Source organism: Mus caroli, chromosome 15 (genome assembly GCF_900094665.2).
Source record: "Mus caroli chromosome 15, CAROLI_EIJ_v1.1, whole genome shotgun sequence".
Lineage (NCBI taxonomy): Eukaryota > Metazoa > Chordata > Mammalia > Rodentia > Muridae > Mus > Mus caroli.
In genome coordinates this window covers 39,229,803-39,253,298 of record NC_034584.1, presented here as the reverse complement: position 1 = coordinate 39,253,298, position 23,496 = coordinate 39,229,803, and the positions used below count along the sequence as shown (strand labels likewise).

The 23,496-nt window shown below is 40.1% G+C and overlaps 1 protein-coding gene and 1 pseudogene across 13 annotated transcripts in view; one reads left to right on the top strand and one right to left on the bottom strand.

Annotated features, from left to right (window-relative positions):
* LOC110310532 overlaps positions 1–11,542 on the bottom strand; it is a 120,043-nt pseudogene extending 108,501 nt beyond the window's left edge. For 5 of the 8 annotated variants that reach the window (XR_003834982.1, XR_003834979.1, XR_003834980.1 and 2 more), the window contains exon 1: positions 11,378–11,542. The product of XR_003834982.1 is annotated as a protein SMG5 pseudogene, transcript variant X6 (transcript). Of the gene's footprint in view, positions 1–9,999; positions 10,369–10,699; positions 10,778–11,377 lie in introns of those variants that run through there. The other 3 variants (XR_003834981.1, XR_003834984.1, XR_003834978.1) reach the window with 3 other exon arrangements.
* Sybu (syntabulin) overlaps positions 1–23,496 on the top strand; it is a 110,404-nt gene that overhangs the window by 22,173 nt on the left and 64,735 nt on the right. Inside the window, exons 1-3 of one of the 5 annotated variants that reach the window (XM_021183570.1) lie at positions 11,284–11,658; positions 15,336–15,431; positions 17,296–17,509. The exons of 1 other annotated variant lie outside the window; for it this stretch is intronic. In XM_021183570.1, the coding sequence (XP_021039229.1) occupies positions 15,408–15,431; positions 17,296–17,509 (238 nt within the window). In that variant the 5' untranslated portion in view covers positions 11,284–11,658; positions 15,336–15,407. Of the gene's footprint in view, positions 1–11,283; positions 11,659–15,335; positions 15,432–17,292; positions 17,510–23,496 lie in introns of those variants that run through there. 3 more of the 5 variants (XM_021183569.1, XM_021183568.2, XM_029469997.1) reach the window with 3 other exon arrangements.

Genomic DNA, 23,496 nt, shown 5'->3' with positions numbered 1-23,496 from the left:
GGGGGGGGGGGGGGGTATGGGGGACTTTTGGGATAGCATTGGAAATGTAATTGAGGAAAATACGTAATAAAAAAAAATAGCATCTCCCATTGGCCCAGAGCTCACCAATTATCTTTGCTTAACTGCCTAGTGAGCCCAAGGAAACATATTCTCATTTGAGACAGAAAATAAACATTGATAGACATTGAAAATGGCTACTGTGAATATTAAGATATTAGATAACAGCTATGGACCTTAATTAGATTACTTGAGATAAGACAATAGTAACACATTTAACTACACAGTTCAGAATCTTTGCTACATACTTAATCTTCTGATATAGATAATCAAGGAAACAAATGCTACCCTGCTTGCCACCTCTCAGCATAGCACTCATACAAACTATTTACTAAAGGTAAAAACGTTTTTTCCAAAATGTCTGTAAAGAATGTCTATTGTAGGTTATTTGGTGGGATGCTTACCTGGCCTACACTAAACTACACTGCATAAACCAGGTTGGACTGAGCATACCTGTGATCCTAGCAGTTGGTAGATAGAGAAGCGGAAGTTCAAGGTCATTCTCAACTACTTATCAAGTTCTTAGACAGCCTGGAGTATTTGAGACACTCTCTGAGAATGTACATCTAACACAATTGTCTTCCAAACCTAACCAAAATGCCTCCTTACTTTCTAACATACAAATAAAAAGTATTAGTTCTGGTTTATTTTGACTTTAGAACCAACCAATGTAGGAAAATAACTATACTTTTTTAATTAAAATAAGCCAATTCAAGTGGGTAATGTCCAAATGTGTCTTGGAATTAGGTATGTATTGCGGTCATTTCAGTGCTATCTGGTTAATTGGCTATTTGATTTAAAACATTAGGATTTCTATAAGCCCCTCTTTGGCCTTCTTTAAGCAACATTTATATTTGTACATGGTGAATATAGTTAGGATTTTTATCACTAGCCATTTTAAAAAACAGATTTGAGAGATCATTTTAAAGATTTAAAATGTGTTTTAAATCAAATTAATAATTGTAAATATGCATTCGTAGCTTTTGCATGCTCACAATCCAACAGATTGCTCCTATTAACAATACAAAAGAGCAATAAGATTTGGAAAGGGAAAAAAGAAAACTTAAGTGAAAACCACAAGTAGAAGAGCTGAATGGCTGCTAGTATGTAGAGAGTTAGAGCAGCAAGCAGGACTAAAGAGCTCCTGCGGATCTGGTGGTTGGCTTGTGATGGGCAGAAGAAGAATGCAAATTGGACCAGTGTGAGATACAGAGCTTCCTTTGCCAAAGCATCCTGGACTCCTTGCTGGAAAAGAACAAAATAAATAAGCACAGGCAGTGAAAAGCAACAAAAGCTGCAAGCTATGAAAAACCCTTGCTCACATGGAGAACATGAACTGCCTAATGTCAAAAAGAATTCTCACAGATACTTATACAATCAAGGGTAGCAGGTTGTCAAGATGTTTGCCATTGCCTACATGGCTAACAGGGAAAATAGCATTTTTTTTTCTGTTGTCAAACTTCAAGCCTATCATAGAGCAGATTTAAGGGGCACTACATTTCAGAAAGTAAACATAGGTTCATTTGCACCATTGAAAGAATCAGATCTAATGGTCACTATTGAGTGAAGCGCATTTCTTTTCCATTTACTAGAAACATAAGACTATAAAACACAAGTGCTTTTGGTTTGACTCTGAGGTTACTAAAATGCTCTGTGTCAGAGAGGTTGCTTTACCAAATGTTAAAGTATTAGGTTGAAAAGAGACCAAGTGGATGAGTGAAAAAGATTATGCTGGGAATTGAACCTAAAGCCTTGAGTATTGAGCCTTACAAATGCAAGGTAAGTGGTTTACCACTGGACTATAACTTGACCACTGTGGTTCTTAAGAAAGTACCCTATATATGCAGTCACATAAGCCTAATCCCCAGCTACATACAAGGTGACACAGGAAGACCAGGACTTCAGGCCCAGGCAACATCATAAGATTTTTTGCATCATATTTAAAGCATAAAATAAGTATACACTATAGTGTATACAAGTAAATACACTGTTTTAATGTGTAATGACATCATTCTTTTGTAATGATTTATTATTTATGTTTATTTTATTTTCATTTGTGTTTTGTCTGTGTGAAGGTGTTGGATCCCATGGAACTAGAGTTATAGAGCGCACCATGTGGGCTCTGGGAATTGAACCCAGAGGGAAGAGCCTCAGCACTGATTCTAATTTTCAATCATTTGTTGTAGTTATTAAAAGAGTTGCTACTTATGAATACATGTGTTTGTTTGTTTGTTTGTTTGTTTGTTCATTTGTTTTTCTGAACTGGGCCCTCATATAACCCAGGCAGGCCTGGAAATCTAAACAGGTGATGTATGCATTTCCTGGTGTAGTGCTTTAACTTAAAAGTAAGATGAAATAAGTCCTTTCCTACCCAAGTTGGTTTCCATCACAATGTTTACCACAATATAAAGCAAGGTAACACTGAACTTGGTGACCAGAGTAGAGGGCTACTCTAGGCTGGTGACAAACGTGACCATGTTGTTTAGGGGGGAGCGTAGTAGAAGGGTTTGGAACTTTTGGGCTGAAAGATAAGGCTGCTTGAGGACATTGTTTCACACAGTCCGCTCATCGTGGAGACATTAGATCTACTCTGCAAACAGCACTAAAGGATAGTGTGATAGGCTACGATCATTTTTGAAAAGTGCTACACTACCTTTAAGAGGGATGAGGAATGGACCTTACATGAAATACCTAGTGAATGAAGAATGAACACTAAGGCAGTTTCTTCCAGTAGTATTAGCCTAAATGGAGGGAAATCCTTGTGATAAAGAAAGAAAGGAAGAAAGAAAGAAAGAAAGAAAGAAAGAAAGAAAGAAAGAAAGAAAGAAAGAAAGAAAGAAAGAAAGAAAGAAAGACCAGGCATAAGGGGGAAAAAGGGGAAGACTCCTCATTTAAACTAATACTATTCAAAATTCTTTGCATCACATTTGAGAATCCACATAAAGAAGACACATTGTAGGGTTTAAAATTATTGAGCATAAAATTTTATCAACAAATAAACAAGCCTTAGAAAGATGCAAAGAACTGGAAATGTTTATTAATCTCTTTGAAGGGCTGCTGCAATTCAATCATGTGGATGCCTCCCAGCTGGCAAGAAAACAGGATTGCTCAAAGGTTTCAGATTGAAAAGCCTCACACAGCTCTCTAGGCAAGAAGTTTGGCGGTGGTGCTGGAAAACCACAAAGACAAATTCCCCAATATTTATCATATGATTTGTATTCTGCAGCCATTTCCAGTCTCAGCGATAACAGTAGAAAGGCTGCAGTCAGAGTGCAGGAAGAGAATGCTTGAGCAAGAAGTTCCATACTGAGCACACCACAAAAGATCTGCTGGCAGCCTTTCTTACGAATCATTAAAACAGACAATTTACTTCTGGGCAAAAACACAACCAGAAAACCTTGGTTTTAAAGGATAACCATAATCTTACTGAATTTTTAAAAAATGGCATTTCTGCTTAAAGCTCCTGTGAACTGTTTCCCTTCAATATATGTTTATTTATGGAGAACGGTGTGGTCTGCAGCAAAGAGTACTACTAGAGCCAGTAGCAAAGGAAAGGATGGAGCCTGTTTCCTAATGCTAGTTTTAATATTTATAGAAACAGCAATGCCCTGTGGAAAAGGGACTGAAAAGATTCAGCTAAGAACTTTCTTTAAAGATGTAATTTTCATAGGATTATAACTTTTAACTTGAATCAGTAAACACATTTCAGGTTAATAAATTTTATTTATGTCATATTTTTATGTAAACTCATTCTGGGTCTATCTTAAAATATAGTTTATAGCTGGAAATGGGTCCCTATACTAATATCAAATGGTCATGTGTTCATCCTGTGTTAAAATAATTATAATTTAGTATTCAATTTAAAATCATCAAAAAAAAAAACCCCCCAAAAAACAGAAAATGAGCTACGCACCCCACAGCATGGCTTAGAATTTGAGTAACAGTCACTGTTCCCTCTGCTTTCCATGGCCACAGAGCAATTCAAACATTGCCTGGGTCTCATGCAAGGGAGTCAAATAAAATTAAGAAATTACATTTATTTTCTATTATCATGGCAAATTGACTAAGTTTCTCCCAATATTTACTAGAATTCTTGATAAATAACAAAGACTCAATTCATATTTGTGGAATAAATAAAAATAACATTTACTAAAAGTCCTGGATTCAAGGCATAAGATTTGTATTTAGTAACAGTATCACTGTTAGCCAATTCCTAGATATACTTAGTGATCATTATCGGCTTCATCTTTATTGTATTTTAAAATTGCTTGTTTTTGGACTATATTTTTCAAATGTCCAATTCTGCATAAAAGGCAACAAGCAAACAAACAAAAAACCCAGAAGACCTTTAATTCTGTTTATTTCCTATTTCTTTCATTTCACAATCTGTTTCTGTAAAGGAATTTCTGAAAACAGAGGTTTGCAGATAAGACTGCTAACATGAGAGTAGGCAGAAATAGAAATAGTATTTTAGATGCAAACCTTCCAGGTGTTTACGAAGGGAACCACAAGCACACTGATTTTAGAAAATCCATGAATCTGTATTTAGTATCCCAAGAACTGAGAAGCTGACAGCTCTCAAAGAATATTTACAGTAGACTCATAGCATGAAATTGACTAATAGTCCCTGTCTTAGTAACTAGCTCTTATTTTTCCAAGTTTCAAAGTAGGTCTACTGAAATCATACATATATATATGCACATATATGAAAATACTGCATTTGGCTGAGTTTATTATAACAAAAATGTAGCAATAAGAATATGTGAATATTTAAAAATGTAAATGCTGGAGTTTTAAAAAATAAACTCTTGTCTAGAACTGTTTTCTATTTTAATACTAAAATTCTAATAAGTGATAGAAGAAAAGAGGAGGAAAACCATAACAAGGAATCAGGGGAATAGTTTTTCAAAGCATATTCTTTGAATTCTCACCCGAGAGAATTGAACCCATTAAAAATGAAGCTAAGATTAATATTTTATAATCCATAAGATAAAATATATGTATTTTCTGAGGCAGAAGCTTTTCAAGTTTGCCAATTTGGAAATCATTATTTTCACTTGCTTACTTAAAAATTCTTTTGAATTGCTATTCAAACTCATGTGAGAAGCCCTGAAGCTAGCCTAGCTTCTGATTATCATATCTTGCATGTGGCTTTAGCTTTCTTCTCGGAGTATGCAGAAATAGAGACAGAATTTTTAAACCAAGAAATCATTCTCTCCTATCTTCCTCTCAGGACAAAGACAAGCACCCTGACTGGAGCAAGTGTGACTGTCTAATGACAAGAGAAACTGGATAAGGACTACAGGGGGAGACAGTGGGTCATAAAGACAGTTTGGGGAGAGGGACTTTGTGCTTTCACAAAGGTATGGTGCCAGGGCTAGACCAGGAGGGCATATGCATATACCTTTATCTCCAAGTCACTGGAAAGCACTGAAAGGATTTGGTTAGGCCTATGGAGTCACACAGTGTATTGGAGACTGGGGGTGATCAGATGTGCACCTTAAAGAAACTTTTTGGGTCACTAAGAATCTATTCTAGTGGACAAATCTGGGAGGTCAGGTGAAGATTGGGGAAGAAATAGATGCCGAGAAATGTAGAAATTCAAAGATAACTAGGAAGTAAGAAAGATAGGATAATTCTTTGTAGACGTGTAGAAGACAAAATAGTTAATACAGTCATCAAGATCCCTGGGTTTGCATGGTGAAACCGTTTATTATCTTAGAGAATGCAGCAGTAAGATCCACCTGCAGAGGAAGTGATGGTATACATTCTATTAAAACTGGAGGGCATGTGTGGGCATTTGGGACATATAAGCTGAGATATCCATGTGGATTGCCAAAAATATAATAGATATATGTATTTATAGAATTTATAGATGATCTACCTTCAAATGGTCATTGAAGCAATTGAAAAGAAAAGCATTACCCAGGAAGGAAACGCAAGAGAAACAAATGAAACAGCCATGCCAATGTTTGAAGGATGGGCTAAGCACATGCTGAAAGGTAGGAGAGAATCAGAAGGGGAAGGGTAGATTTGAAAAAAGGAGTAGTGCTTACTCCAAAGGCTGATCATAAGTCAAGATTCTGGTCAAAACTAGCCACTAAAGTAAGGGCACAGAAAAAGTCATTTGGGATTTAGGGCAAGAGCTGCCAGCTAAAAATGGTTAGTACTTGTGGAGGGTCATAGGGCAGGGACAGCCCTGGATAGTATACCCAGCTAATCATTCACCCAAAGCATGCTGATAAGGGAAGGGGAGAAAGCCAGTAGCGCTCAAAATCAGAAAAACAGAGACATATGTTGATGTAACTTTTAAGACAATAATAGCTAATAACATACTTCAGCTCTTTGTTATATTGGCTCTAATGATGCTCATAGAAGCCTGGGCATAATTATTCTACTTTATAGACAACAAAATACAATTCTAGAGAGTTAGAGGGGCTGATTGGATAATTTCCTTTACAAGAAAGACATGAAAGGACGGAAATCGATTTTCATGTATAGGAATGTGCCTTGTAAAGGGGGAACAAAACTAACAGGATGGGGAAACAAAGGTATGGGGAGGAGACTGGCAAAGTTATAGGATTGGAAGTAAGAGATGTCTGTCTATCAAGGAGTAAGAGCATCAGCCTCAGTATGAGGCAGCAATAGTAGGGTGGTATGGTTGAAGTATGGGCAAGGTTTCAATAGGCACTGAGGTGAACAGAAAATAACACTCTAACACTGACTACAGACCACAAAATGATGGCCATATATTCCTCCAGCAGCTGGAGATCAAGAACAAACAGTACTATTCATCAGTGGAACTACAGGGGTCCTTCTGTGCAGATGCAGGTCAGCGCAAAAGTGGCCACATTAAGTCTATCTGAGATAGCTCTGGAAGCTGGGATGTTGACTACATATTAGAGACACAGAAGACGTTGGAACCATCTAAACAGAAGAGAGGATGGGAAGCAGGGAAGATCCATTGTGTTCACACCTATTTTCACCTATTTTCTTCAAAAATAGAGTATGATTCTAGCTAATCAATTAAGCAAATAGGAAATGAATTGCATTCAAACTATTAAAAGAAAAAGATGGCGCTTATTGTGGGTGTTGATGGCTACTTTCTGCACTTCCTACTTAATCTTTCTATGTATGAAACTAAAACAGCTTTATGAAGCATCAGCTTAAAAACATCAAGCCTATTAATTTTATAGAAATAGTAGGCACATGAGAATAGGTAAAATAGGAGCTGTCTTAAGATTGTTTGCCATTATTACTGTAGAAGGAATGAGCTGGCTGATTAGCTAAAGCTGTACCACATAGCTTATCTTCCCCAGGGTTATTATTAATTGGAAAAGCGGAAAAGAAAAGGAGGAAAACAACGGGCCCTTAATTGAATTCCCAACCTGTATATGTTTTTGTGTGTGAAAGAGAATTCAGTCTTTGGGGAAATAAACTTATGAAGGACCACATATGCACTTTACAAATAAAACTACAGACTTAGGAATGCTAACTTGTCTGATACAGCTCAGCAGAGAGCAGAAGACAACAACACCTAATGAGAAAGAACATGTCTTCAGTCTCCTTCAGGATATCTCATTGACTGGCACACAGTTATGTAGCCTTACATTTGAAAGTTGCCTGAAATAATGCCAAGAAGGTTTGAATACACTATGAAGATTTCTTCACAAACCTAGATGTCAAAGTAAAAAATTCATTAATGGATCAATAGGTGGAATTATAGCATGAACCTCTTAAAGTTTTGCTTTTTGTTGTTGTGGTTGTTGTTGTTGGTTTGGTTTGGTTTGGTTTTTCGAGACAGTATTTCTCTGTATAGCCCTGGCTGTCCTGGAACTCACTTTGTAGACCAGGCTGGCCATGAACTCAGAAATCTGCTTGCCTCTGCCTCCCGAGTGCTGGCCTCTTAAAATTTTTAAATGATATTAACAAAAGCTGATTGAGGTGCTACATATTGTACATATTGTACTTGGTGCTGTTTGTACGAAATCAAAACTCTGAGACAAACCCCTTTTTCCCATAAGATTACAGGCAGTGAGTAGTGAGTGCTTCAAGGGCAACCCAAAGCTTCAGTCTGCATCAATCCATTTGAGTAGCAGATGTTTTACAAGTAGGCAAAAACAAGAAGAGAACAAAGGTCAAAAGAGAAGGAATGGAAAGAGGGGTAGAGGGACAGAAGGTGACAGAAAAGAGAGAGAGAAAAGATGGGAGATGAGAAGTAGAGAGAAAAAGGAAGGAGGAGGAGAGCGAGAGAGGTAGGGGAGGAGGAAGAGGAAAATAAGAAAGCAAAGGGAACTCTCAAGAAGCCAGAATCATAATTGAACCTGTTTATTTTCCAAAACTCCCTTCAAAACCTATCCCCAGTTGCCTCAGATCTCAGTCTAACTTAAAATTCTGGCAAGCCCCTTTGGCATCTCTCAAACACAATGCCAACTTCCAGAATGATATGTCACAGCTATGCCCATGCTTCTGTAAGACCCTAAAGAACAGGAGACACTAGCTCAGAGTAGGAAAGTCAATGCCACCGATAAGTGAGAGAATAGGAGGATGATAGGTGCCTGGCCTTTCCTCGTCCCTTCTGTTTAACCAGTTTTAACCTGTCTTTGGTAGGAATGGCTTGTCAACTACTTTTCCAATGTAAATTTCTGTTCCCTTCTTTTTGTGTAGCAATCCATGCAGGCAAAACATTTTCCCCTTTGATAAAAACGAAGGTCTTTAAGATGAGGCAAATGTAAAACAAGCAGACAGGAGACAGCAATGGTAGTTAGAACAGTTGTATCTGAGCAAGAAAAAGATATCTAGGAAACTCTAGCCATATGCCAGGCATAAATACTAGACTTGTCTAATCCTTCTAACAGTATTACGAGCTAATTACTATTATTAAGTCTATTTTATAGGTGTGAAAATGAAGCAGAGAGAACTCAAGTTTTCTCAAAAACATTAACTGGTACAACTGGGTCTTCCTTTTTTCAACCAACCTGCACTTATAGCTGAGTCCTGGGGTGGGGGGTGGGGTCCTTAAACAACTCCAGTGGGTGGCACAGTCAGAATGAGGCAAACAACTCACTTCAGTTCAGGGCTGTGAGATTCAGGCCCTTGTATCTCTCATTTCCTATTCACCACACACCTCTGTGGAGACTAGGAAACTCATTTCTCTCCCCCCATGTCTCTAGAGGAAGCATCACCAGGAGGCCAGCCAGTAGCTGAGCTTAATAGAACAGCAGACACAGGTGTTTTCCTCCCAGCCCCTAATTCAAGGTCATTTTCCCAGTCTTAGTTTCACTTACACTCCACCAGGCACCTCATTCTAAAATTTGATCTACTATAGCTGTCACCAGGGTGGGATGGGTGTGTGTGAGGAGGGAGTCGAGATGGAGCTTTCGGGCTTCTTAGAAGTAGCCCCAGTAGTTTGTCTGCTGTGGTAAAGAGGCTTGGGAGCCCTGTCTCAGATCAAGGCCCAATCAGAGGACAAGAGGAGGTGACTTCTTGGGGAAACAAATGGCATTCCAGTCCATGGTCCATCAAAACAGCCAGGTATAGTGGTACCCACAGATCCTCAAATGCCATAGGTTACTTAGAATTTCATTATCATTTTTGTGCTGTTTTGATGTACAGTAAATAAACCTGAAATACAAGAGAAACAAAGCTAACAGAAAGACCAGGGGGATCATAGCCATCAGGACAATGAAAAATTTTACTCTTTCACTTGCCAAATTTGTTGATGATGTCATCTCAGTATATGTAAAACTAATATGAAAGTTATCTCTTTCAAAGGCAATTTTTCTTTGATTAAATGTCTTTCTAGAAGCAACTAATGAAGACACATGGAGAGATGAGACAACATAGTCTAGACTCCCAGATTCTAGGTTTATTTTCTTACTGATTTTTCTGCAGTCGCCTGTGGGAGGAGATAGGTCACAGCAAAGCTGTGTGTTTACTCACTAGGTCACAAGATGACAGCATTGAAGTAAACTGGTTGATAACAATGGCACAGCAGGCTTCGGAGAATAAAAGCAGCAATCAGGATTGCCCTCAGCTCTACCTCCGTAGAGGTGTTCTTGGCTCTCTGTTCTCTCCGGAAAGCACCTCCGAGCTCCCACCTCCTTCCGTATTCCCCTAGGCCTGCAAACAGCTCCCTAACTCCCCCGGCTCCTGCAACAGCTGTCATTGAAGTTCGCCACTAGGGGCGCTCCGTTCTGTTTTGCCAGAACGCTCTGGTCTTTTGAGTAGAAAATTCAAAATCAGCCCTTCCCCCATCTTCTAACAGAGAAAAAAAAAAGACAGAATTATTTTTAAAGGGGTGTTTACTAGAAAGTGAATGGTGGGAAAAGTACAAAGTCATATACATAAATTATATTATGAAAAACAAATCCGTAATGTAAATCAGATCTAGCTATACATCTGCTTCCTGAAAAGATATTATAAATGCCTTTTCTAAGCCTGGACTAATGTGGGTGCTAAACCAATCCTCAGGGCCCCTAGACGAAGTACCTGACAGATGTGAGAAGTGTCTTGGCCCTCACCCCTCATCTCCTTTCTAGGAAGCTTTGTTGCTGGGTCAGGGGACTCTCCACTGCCCTTCTCAGTGCTTCCCCCTCAGGCCCAGAATTCAACATCTGGATTAAGGCCTTCCGGTGCCTACCTCACAGACGACTTCCTGTGCCCTTTGAGTGCATCTTTGAGGCCCACGGATTGTCTAGTCATCGGAGGCAGTTCATTAGGGAAATGGCCAGACTCGGCCTTCTCCCACCTGGATGCACAGCTTTCCACTCAGCCGTCCCAGGCATCTAATTTTCAGTCATTATAATCCATGTTCCCAATCAGTGTACAGCTGTTTGTCCCACCCTCTGTTGCCACTTTGTTTAATACAGTCACCGTTCCTGTTTTGGCTAGTTTCTTACCCTGTTCTTACAAATGGACAAAAGGCCACAGACGTCAGATACCATGATATGAGAAACTACCTCACATCTGATTCCCCATTAGATAGGCAGAAAAATACATCCTTCACACCTCAAAGTCCCCGGGCCCAAACCTCTGCCCCTGCATCTGGACTTCACTTAATTTCTCTCCCTCAGTTAGAAGCATCTCTAGCTGAAAACTCATTTGCAGATCCAAGATAATTGGCACATTCCAAATCCAATGAATGTTCATGCCACACTGCCTCAGGTTACCCACTCCCCTCTGCCCCAACTACTCTCTGGGCCCCCTCCTCAGGGAGTGATCTTGCGTAATCCTAGCCATCACAGTTTACAGCATCTAAATACCTTAACCATAGCTTAACAATAACACACATACAATAAGAGGAGGGTGGATCACTCACACAAGCTCTTACAGGAAAACAGGCAGCTCTCTCCCTGGTAAGAAAAATATGGGTCTCCACCCCACCACACAAAAAAATCCCAGGATGCCCCAGAATGCAGTTTCTTTTCTTCATGACGTGTTGTAAAGCACGTCAGCTGCTCCTTGTTGCTGTGCAGATCACCCAACATCGGGTCACTGAGAGACGGCAGCGCTTGCTCGCACAGCTGATAGGATTAGGAGCCCGACCCGTGCTTTGTCAGCCCTGACTGAGTCCAAGACAGCCCCGGCAGGCACACGCAGGTGAGACCTGAGGGAAAGGGCATGTGTAGAACTATGATTGTATGCTGCGAATGCTTCTCTTTGACAGTGGATCTGTATTGTCTTTTCTATGAAGTTTCAGTCTGGCGGAGGTGGGGGTCTCTGTCAATAAAACCTGTCCTTTATCATTCATCTGACTTCAGCAGTTGGCCACTTACATATGGCAAAATGTTTTTTGTGGAACTTGTATAAGATTATTATGTGAAAAGGCTCTGGCAATGTAAAGTTCTCTGCATATTAAAAGTATAGATTATTTCATTACAAATTTCACACAAAGACTACCTAGATTTGAGAAGTACCCAGACTTTGCTTTTCTTCCAATCCATTACACCGAATCTCCTATATTTCTTGCCAGGATTAGAGAGCTATATTATTTAAAATCTCTAAGGGTTCAAGCCTTCCAAAGCAATTTATGTTTTCTAAAAATCCAGGAAACATTCTTTTTTTTTTTTTGTCAAGAAAATGCCACAAAATTACAAATCAAGACAATACAAATACTTAAGTATAAAATGAAAGTGCTGCATAATAATAGACAGATGAAAGATGAATCTCTTAAACTATTAGATTATGTCTTTTGGATGCTATAATCCAAGTGTTACATTTCTCCTAATGACACGAGCAACACTTGAATGAATTAAAGACAACATAGATAATGATTATTTGTAAAAACTCGACTTTTAGAACAGCAGGAAAACAGGCTTGGCTTCCAAAAGTACAGAGCTCAGAGGCATCTAAACAGTAAACCATCAGCCTTTCCCTCGGTAAGGTTGCTATGGTGACAGCGAGGCTACCGCGCAGCATCTCAGTGCCTGCCCTTCTGCAGTAAAAAAGCTTTCCCTGAACACATGTTGGATTTTTTGAGACACACATCCCATCATTAAATACAAGGACAGCTTTATCTGAATCATTTGCTAAACAGGACTTGTATCTATGTTTTCATCCTGTACCAGTGGGCCCTATATGGGGTTGTGGAATTCATTTAGCAGTTATGCATTGATGCTACTGTATGGAAAGAATTGTGCCAGGCCATATTTACAATGTACAATGAAGACAAGTGAGGGGGGAGTTATGAAGTAGGATCATAACAGTTTTCCTAGGGCAAGCACAGGTGTCCTGCAGGGATCTGGGAGGTTTCCTGAAAGAAGATGTCTAAAATTAAACTTACTCTCTTTCAGAGTGGAGGAGGATGGGTGGGTAGAGTGTGAGAAATGTAAACAGGGTATCAGCACTGTGCAAAAGTCTAGAGGGAAAAGGGGCAAAGAACATGAGATCTCCAGAGAACTAAAGACTACAATTTGAATAACAGCCATGTGTGGATGGAGAGAGAACAGCGGGCTGAGGGGATGTGGGAAGGGCAGGGGACACCTGTAGGAGCAAACGCACCAGTCAAATCTTGAAAAGGCTAGGTGTCATCTTGAGAGGTTTCAGTACTGCCTGCAGGGAAACAGGGAGTTATTAAGGAGTTTAGTGGAGAAGCATAGTTCCACTTAGCTTTGCTTAACAGAGGTCTGAAGATCACCTCAGTGGTCAAACACTTTCTTGGCAGAGTACTTACTTAACAAGCACAAGACTCCCCCCTCCCCCTTCAATCTCCTGCACTACCACAAACAAAATGACACCAAAACAATATAGGAAAAAAAAAAAACAATCAAACCAAGCAAAATCAGGTGAAACTGTGAGCAATTTGTTTTCTATAAAAAGCTTTTTTGAAAACAAAGCAAACCCCGCCCCCCCCCCCAAAAAAACTTAATTGGTTAGAAAAGAAGATGGTAAGCCTGGAAACAGAACAACTTCCTTGGCTTGCTTTGGAAATATCTCAGAGCAATCAGACTCCAAATGAAGATACCAAATGAGAACGAGGGCGGACGTGGGACAAGAGGGGTTGTATTTAAGTCCTGTTACCGGGGTAGAATGGAATAAGGTTTGAGTCACTATGAATGGTGCTGTTAGAAAGCAAAAGACTGGTTTGGAGGACAAGACAGAAACTGCCTCTGATCTTAGCAACTCTGTAGACAGTTTCTGCCTCTAAGGTCTCTACCACCAGTTTTCAGTTCTCAGGGAATTCAGAAGGCCACAGGTCATTCCTGTCTTGTAATTTACAACACCGGGCACATAGTTTTAGAAATAGTAAATTGTATCAATCCTCTTAGGCCTACCTTGGTGAGGTCCACAGTTAAGAGAGTTATGGGTTTAGAAAGGTTGAACTAGTCACTTCTGCTCCGGAGAATCTCAAGATTATGTCTCTGTTAAGTAGATCGAAAGGGGATAAGGATTTGTGGAATATAATCTTTTGGGGTTTTAGGAAGCAAACAAGTGGATTCCACTGATCTTTTAACTTTAGGATCTCTCTGAACTCAGTGCATTCCTGGTTTTCGGAGTTGGTATTCAAAGGAAAGCAAGCAGGACAGTGGAATGTGAGCTACATTACCTATAATCACAATCCCCAAACATAAGACCCCGGGTGTCAGAATGAGACTGGTCCCTGCTCACACGGCTACATAGAATACTCTCTACCTGAGTGAAGGCTGTGTAAGACATAAATGTTGAAAGCCAATCACCAAATAGGATTTGAGCATAGCACAGTAAGACTGTCAATCATTCTGTTCTCAGAGACATTTTGAGCGTATTAAACATGAGCTTTTTAAAGCATCACAAATGCCTTTTTCTGCCTGTCCTGTAAAAAAATATCTGCAGATACTGGACCAGCTGGATCTGACCTAGCTGCTCATTGGAAGGTTTTGCTTTGTCAATAGGATAGAGTTGTTTTCTTGTCTTCACTTATCCCTCCCAGCTGTCCTTCAGGTGGGTATTATTACCCCTCCTGTTCACAAGGGCCAAGTTGAAGAAGAGTCGCAGCTTGAAAGAACCTGTGTGTTGTTTCCTCTGCACACAGGAATTCCAGGGTCTCCTTTACTTGTAGTCAGGCAGCAGTTAAGAGAACTGGGAATGAGTCTGCCTGCTGTGTCTCAGGCTCCTGCCTCCTGGTGTCAGCTGTGTTTCCCTGCCACATTAGGCCTTCTAATGCAAACCCCTCCAAGGAGAACCGCAGTCTTGAAGGTCCTGCAACCTAAGTGCTGTATCAAACCGGTAGCATAGGCTTAGCTGGGTTTCAGGAGGACCAGGAGACCCCACCACACAACCACCCTCCGGCGAAGTCATTGTAGAGAATCATATGTTTACTTAAAACCTACAGGTTACAGGGGGACAGCGAGTGGGGAGGGTGACTTTCCCTCTTTCTCCATCTTAGCCGTCTGATGTCGCAGCTTTCTCAGCCTCTCCATTGGATTTTCACCCCCTGCCAATCCTGGACCAGTGGACACCTCTGGGCTGGCAGTGCTGCAAATAAGCCTCCGCCTGCCCGCAGTGGGTCAGGCTAGGCTTGGAAGGGAGGGGCGCTGAAAGTGGGACGTGGCGAGTGACCTGGTGGGTGCTGCGCTCCGAGGTGCTAGGCAGCTGTTCCGGGCCGCAGGTGAAGGCGGCGACCGGGAGGCGCCTCCGGAGCGGCCACGGGAGGTGGCACCACGTGCCCAGCGGGGCGGGGCGGCGGGCGCGCCCTCGGAGCGGAGCGCGACCGCTGGCGGGGACGCGGCGAGCCCGTTGCTGCTGCCGCACGCAGCCTCGGACTCAGTGCTGTCTCCTCCCTTGCTCGGTGCTCACAGGTGCCTCCTCCTGGACGGCGGCGGCGGCGGCAGCGGCAGCGGCGGCGCGGGGAGCCGGCAGGCAGCAGCGAAATGGGGCCCCTCCGAGAGAGCAAGGTAAGGGGACAAGCTCCGTGACAGGGTCAGAGGGTGCTTCAGTAAAAGGCAGGGTGGGCACAGCTTGCCTAGGAGAGGGCCAGGTGAGAGGTGGACGCTGGCGTTCAGGGTCCAAGCAATGAGTGGTGCTAAGTACAGCAGAGAAGCTAGAGGGTATTTCGATGGTGATGGGATGTAGCAGATAGGGAGGTGGCACTACAGGAAGAGATTTGGGGGATTAATATGATTTAAAAGATTGACTTTAGAGGGTTAATCCTAGCTCCTGAAGCTGTGGCTTGAGGTGAAGCTTTTAGCTGGTGTCATGTGTTTGCTTGAGTGTGTAATATGTAAAAGGCATTTGGTGTATTTGTGACTGAGAAATAAAGACTGCAGCGTGACAGTGACCCAGCTCATGAGTCTGCAGTGTGCCAAGCAGAGTGACTGGCGTGAGATACTTGCTGGGTGACTGATGGGCTAGACAGATCCAGAGGCTGGGTGTGGCTTACACCGAGAGGATGGCACAGATGCCTGAGCCAAATTCCAGGCTGCAAAGGGTTTTCCCTGTGGAGGCTTCTCAGAGGTGTTCATTTTGGCCTTGACCCTTCCTGGTAAGCGTAGGAAATAAGTAGGAGGTCATGTTGGGAAATGACATTTGCTATTTTAGCCAAAGCCCTCTTTCAGTTACAGAGGTCGGGAAGGAACTGTGGAATTTTTGCAAAATATAAAAAATAAAAAATAAAAATAAAAAAGCTCTTCTTGGGAATCTGGCTTAACACTGCCAAGTAGTGGTGACCCCAAAAATGCTCTGTCTGAGATTCTCTCTTCTAGATGATGTTTAGCCTTCACGTCTTTGAACCCCAGTTTCTTCATCTGTACAGAAGTACTTCAATAAGTGTTTATTGCAGAATGGGGTGTAAAGATCCATTATATGAGCTAATGGTGGAGACAAAACTTGTTTTTTATAATTGTTATTTACTTGTGTGGGGATGGGTATTGTGGGTGCCATGGCATGTGTGGATGTCAGAGAAAAACTTACAGGAGTCCTCTTCTTCTACCTTGTGTGTCCCAGGGATTGAACTCAGGTGGGCTGGCTCGGCTAGAAGCACCTTTACCTACTGAGCCATTTTTGATGTCAAGGAAAGGGACTTTTACATTGAAAACATTGTCAAAATATGGTTCTTAGGCATTTTTTAAAAACCAAAGTGTGGCAGGGTCTTAAAAATGGATTTCTAAAACGAGAAACTTTTCTTCTCCTGGTTGTCCTTTTGGAAAAGAAAAACCTAGATGTGATGTAAAAGGTGGAGCCATTTTCCTGGGGATTAGATGTGTTTGCTTTTCTGTTGGCAGCAAGTCTTGTGTACCAGGATATTAATGAATAATTAAGAGGCTGTCCGGAAGAGGAGAGATTTTAAAAATAAGTGTGTGTGATCCATTAGAAAAGAATTGTTCTCAGCATACATGTCTAGTGTGTGAGGAGACAGAAAAACAGAGGTGAAATTGTCAGCTAATTCGGGAATAACACACAAGAGTCTAAAGGAAAAGATAAACCAATAAGCATAGGTGCACTGTGAGAGCCTTGGAGCTTGAGCTACAATGCGATAGAAAGATAGAGTGAGGAGGTGAGCCAGGAATGGCTTGGAGATGTGGGATGGCATTTATGGTGATGGGTGGTGTGTGTGTGTGTGTGTGTGTGTGTGTGTGTGTCCTGTAGACTTGCACTGGTGATATTTACAGGCTCAAAAGGGAGCTTAGTTCAAACATAGTCACAGACTGCTGGACTGTTCAGAGAGGGCTCAGTGCTCAGAGATATGACCTCTCAGAAATTGAGGCTTACAAGGGCAGAGAGAAAATGATTGTTTTCTTTTGGCTTTCCAATTTGGAGAAGGAGCAGAGAGTGCAGCATCAGGAGAAGGAGATTTCCAGGAGCCGGATTCCCCGGTTGATTCTGCGGCCCCATCGGCCTCAGCAGCAGCAACAGCAGCAGAACAAGGTTTCCCCAGCCTCCGAGTCTCCCTTTTCGGAGGAAGAAAGTAGAGAGTTCAACCCCAGCAGCTCTGGACGCTCAGCAAGGACGATTAGCAGCAACAGCTTCTGCTCAGGTACACTAAGGCTATGAGCCCCTAGGGCGGGAAAGATGTGGCCTCTCAGCTAGAATTAGGCTTCTCCTATCCCCAAGACACTTGCACTGACCCTTTCTGGCTGTTGTAAGCTACCAATATAGCAGTTTTCTATGGTTCAGCCCAGTTAAATTTCTTACCATTTAGAATGTAAAATTCAACTTCTTTCTATCGTTTTAAAGTTTATTTTACTAAATCTAAAAACTACATTAGTTTTGGTTTTATACTAGCAATATCTATAATTCTAGGTATTCTTGGTTATGAAATACCCTAAATAAACTAACTTCTAACAAATGGAATAAAGATCAAGGACAATTCTACTACAGGTTTGGCCCTGTGGGGAAAAACCAAGGCTTATTACCAGCCAGACCTGATTCTCAGGATGAGCCGGAATCCCAGACCTACACTTAGATTGTATGTGATCTTGATCAGCTTGCTTAATTCTGGTGAACCTCAGTTGTTATAGCCATTAAATGGGACAATAAATACTGGTTGAGGATTCTGTATCTGAAATGCTTGGGAACCAAAATGTTTGCAGTTTTAGTTTTCAAATTTTGAAGTAGCATTGTATATGCATGTGTGTATGTGTATGTATATGTATATATGTATATATATGTGTGTGTCTATATACACCTATGAATATATATGCATACATATACATGAATGTACACATATTCACACACACATACACACACATATATATATATATATGTACACACATATTTTGTGATAAGAGTAAAATCTAAAGAATTCATTAACGTTTCATCTATATACTTCTTAACATATATCCCAAGGTATTTTTTAATTTGCCTATTTTTTGTATGTAATCTGTTACATGGCTTTTGGTGTCATTTTCTTCTACTCATCGACCTTGGGTTTATGTTAGTGCTCAAAGAGTTCCACATATACAGCATTTGGGATTTGGGTTACTAGTATTATGGATGCTTAACTATGCCTCTTTTGTAGAGTTTCTGAAAGATTCATTAGTATCATTTACCTAAGTGTTCCCCTACTACAGAGGTGCAATTTGGAGGTCTTTAAGATCTGATGGTTCTTCTTGTCATGAACTATGGTTGTCTCTTCAGCACATGACTAAGAATTTTCTTTAAGGTCAGAAGCATCGTTTAAGAACACAGATCTCTTCATAGTTCCTCAAATCTTACTGCTACCAATGGGCACCTCTGGTACTGAAGCACAACTTTAAAAAAATGTGGGTTTTTTGTTTGTTTTAAGAAATTTTAGGAATTTTGGTAAAATTTAAAGGACTGACTGACTTATGTTATAAAGGATGTTTTAGAATGTACAAAGTTTTCAAACTGATTAAAAGAACATGTGTGAGATGGGTGAGGGAATGCTGTGACCAATGTTCTAACTTAGCAGTGCACCAAAGTCTACTCCATTCAGAGCAGAAACAAGTGTTTAAAACAAGTGTCATGGTAAATATCGCTTCACACTTACAGCATGCATTCACAACAGTTATATTTTAGATATGTAGGTGCCTACTGTTTAAATGTTTCTCCTCCATGAAGCCTCAAAACTCCAATACATTCTAAAAACAGGTATCACAGTGTTACACTCTGAACTGAATTCCATTCCATTAGAATGAACAAATCTAGTTAAAACTCAATCATAGCTACTTAGCACTCTCCTGAGATGAAGAGCATGACTGGAAGCTAGTGGATGTGTGGCTGTCTACTTTAACACCATTTAACTCCATTGAAGAGTTCTGGGTTCACCCTGAATGAGTGTGCATAGGGCATGACTCCAGTTCTGTGTGTACAACTGGATTCCACACTTATTCCTGATAGCCTTTTCACATACTAACACTCCCTGTGACTGATTTCAAGGTGAGTATTTGTCAGAAGGAGTTCCTTAATAATAATAATAATATATATATATAGCTTTTATATATAGTCAAAACAAGTATATATACAGTTTTATATATAACTGTATACATAGTTGTTTTATATATAAACTTATTTATAGTATATATACAGTACTGCATATATAAATATATGTAAATATATAAATATATAAGTATTTATATGTATATACATATAAATTTATATGTATATGCTTATATACTATGTATATTTATATGTATATGGTTATATATAGTATATATGTATATAAACATATATACACATTTATATACATGTATATTTTATATACATATATACACATTTGTATATGTATATGTTTATATATATATAACTATATATAAATATACATAGTATGTAAACATATACATATATAACATATAACTATATATATAAAACTTTATGTGTGCAGTTATATATTTATATGGTTATATATATAAATATATAGTTATTAATAGCTTTATATAGTTTTATACATAGTTGTTTTGACTATATATAGTTATATATAACTATGTATATAGCACATATATATTATAAAATATAAAGACAAACAAGTAAAACTGTAAATTTTGATTGAGTCAGTCTCTCCTAGACCCATTTCCAGAATCACCCCTTCTTCCCTGAAGACCTGTCTCTCATGAAGACCATAATAGTAGACATGAAAATCGAAAGGGGATATTGATTCTTCTGCCATTAACTAGCTGAGAATTGAGTGGTAGACACATATAATTATGGGTGTCTACAAACCAGCCTTTCAATCCTCGGCCTTGTGCCTCGTCTCCAGACAGGGGTTCCTACCACTCCCTCTTCTCTCTCTAGCTTGCTGTGCTGGCAATTCCCCAAGGTTTGGGTCTGATGCCTTCCTTCCCCATCTTCCTTTCCTTTCCTGCAGAGCACTGATGAGTTCTACGAAGCTGCTGAGTGCTGCTCTGACTAAAATTGACAGCAGCAAGGCCTTTGGGGGATGTTAATGATGCTTTAGGAGGTCAGTCGGCTGGTGGAAAATAAATGGGTTTGGTTCTGTGGGGAACACTAATGCTGCAGGCAGTGAGGTAGAGAATGTAAAACATGTCCAGCCAGCAGGGGGAATCTCTGGTTTTAACTTAGACACTGGAATACTGAGGCCATGTTCTGGCCTCCATAGTCAGAGCTGTTAAACCAGACAACAAAAGACAAATGTTGACATGAGTTTAAAACTGCCATTATCTGTCAAAATGAAACCACCGGAACACATAACAGTGGCTAGTCACCAAAGCTTTCAGCCTGGAATGAACCTCTCTACATTAGTATTTGTTTGTTCAGAGTTCTTATATTCAGTACTGCAAAGGGACCATGGGGAGATAAAAGAAATTCTAATATTAAGAACTGAAAATTTAGAGGAAGGCATTACTTAAAACATCCTTCCTTAGGTTTAATTTGGGAATTATATTTTTCCCTAAATTTGGTATCAAAAAACATTAATTGCAAACATTATTTGTTATAAAATATTCATCTTTTGAAAGATAATTCATGTATAAGGTAATAAATTTATATATTGCTAAAGTTACCTAATATAAAAAGCTACCCCTTATGTTGATAAACTGGCATTCTATTGTTTCTGTAAAACCAAATATTTTCATAATAGATGGTCCCTATTTTCTGATGAAACTATGAGAGTTTTCTTACTGCTTCCTGTACTCCAATTATGTGTTCCTCTGCTAATTTTGTTGATCAGTGAAATTAAAAGTCTTACACCATTTCCAAAGTGACCTGCTCACTTTTACCCAGGGCCTCTTTTTCACCCCTGACTCCAACACATCCCTTCTTTCCTCCCAGGGGAACCTTGGAAAAGGAGCATTTAATGACTGGATAAGATATGATAAGACTGGATATGTTAATCTGTATGTTGTGTATATATCTAATTTTGGAGGGAAAGAGTTACGTATGACATTTCGCCAATCATTTGGGGCGTGTCACCAAAGAGGTTTTCTCTGAGTGGCTGCACCTCTGAGTGGGTGGAGTCTTGGAAGGTGAGCCTGTGCTTCGCATTTCATCAGTATGGGAGTGTTTTCAGACATGAGCATCATCTCAGCTAACCTAGAGTAGACCCTCAAGAACAGTTCTTGGATTTTTAGCTTTATGTAAATAGTGCACAGGAAGGAAGTACAGTTAATATTGTAGTATTAGTATTACAATACCTGCTTTCATGTACCTCTATTCTACCCAGTGTTTGTTTCATTTAGTAGAACATAGTTTTGACAGGGCATCATCATATCTCTGCCCAGGCCATCTTCCTTGTTTCTTTTATTTTAAATTAAGTATTTATTTCATTTACATTTCCAATGCTATCCCAAAAGTCCCTCCCACCCTCCCATACCCACTCCCCCACCCACCCACTCCTATGTCTTGGCCCTGGCATTCCCCTGTACTGAGGCATATAAGGTCTGCACGATGGCCACTGATGGCCAACCAGGCCATCTTCTGATACATATGCAGCTAGAGACACGAGCTCTTGGGGCTACTGGTTAATTCATATTGTTGTTCCACCTATAGGGTTGCAGATCCCCCCAGCTCCCTGGGTTCTTTCTCTAGCTCCTCCAATGGGGCCCTATGATCCCATCTTCCTTGTTTCTAATGTACCTATAAGAAGTGGTAAAGCCCACATTGGCAATTTGTGTTTTGGGTATGCCGTATGCCTACGGAATCTAGGCTTCTATTTATTTTTCTCCTTTTGAGGGTGGTAATGTGTACTTTATTTATTTTAATTCTTTCTTTAAATTCTTTTCTTTTTATTTTTTGTGATTATAACATATGTCACCATTTACCCTTTCCTTTCCTCCCTATAAACCCTCCCATATACCATTCCTTGCTCTTTTTCAAATTTATGACCTCTTTTTTGGGGGGGGAGGGGGTTGGAGGGAGATGAGGCGGTATAGCTGTGGGGTTTTGTTTGATTGGGTTTTGCTGTTGTTATTTTTGGTTATTAATGCCCTGTTTATTATTTTGTTATCACCCTTGTCACCATTAGGAAAGACTGAGGTAAATGTAACAGCTATCAGTCACCTGCTATAGTTAGCAGCCTGCTGTGCATTCCTCCTTGCTTAGTTGAGGCAATAATTACCCCCTTAGAATTGGAAGCAGATGGGCTGTTGAGGTTTAAGCTAGTTCTCCATGGGGTGCCTTGTAAACATGACAGGTGGAACAGATATTGCATATAGGACACTGGTTGTTTCAGGAGAGACTAGTAATTTCTCAGAATTATCTCTGATGTGTACGTGGAGATGAGATGCGTGAGCAAGTTTATGAGTTCTGTTAAAGAAAAAATATACCAAAGAGTCAAAAATCACACAATGCTTACCCTCTAACCTCAAGTGAGGGATTTGCAGAAAGTATTTGAATTTTTACAGTGGCTTGGATGAAATCGTTGACTGGCGCTGACCTCAAGGTAATCATTGTTGCTGTTTGTGGCAGAACAATTAAAGCAAATCATAGCCTGACTAACCCTGCTGAGGTATGACGAAACCTTCAGAAATTTGCCAGGCCTTGCCAAGCAAAAATATTTCTGCTTTGCTTTCATCTGGCTCGAGGAAACTTAGCATCTGGATAGAGTGAACCTTTGAACATGATGATTAGAGCTGAAGTGGACTGCTTCAAGTGACATGAACCACAATACCAAATTATACTAGCATTGAATGACTGCCAACCTGCTGTAAACTGAAAAACAAACACCCTAAGAATTGAAGATCAGTCGAATGGTTCTGAGGCCTAGACATTATAGCATAATATACATTTCAAGGACATACACCACATAAGTATATACCTAGTGGAATAGGTTATAAGTGTTGGGTCTATAAGCAGTATATCTTTGGACATGTTGTTACAGATAGCGAAGGATAAACTTTTTCCACTCAATTTTTTTAAAAACGTTAACAATGGGAACTGATGAATGTAACCATACTGAAGGAGATGAGCCACATCTAAGAGTAAGAGTGTCCCCAACCTGAAGAACCTGTACTTTTTTTTTTTTTTTTTTTTTTTTGGTCTTTTTGAGACAGGGTTTCTCTGTATAGTGCTGGCTGTCCTGGAACTCACTTTGTAGACCAGGCTGGC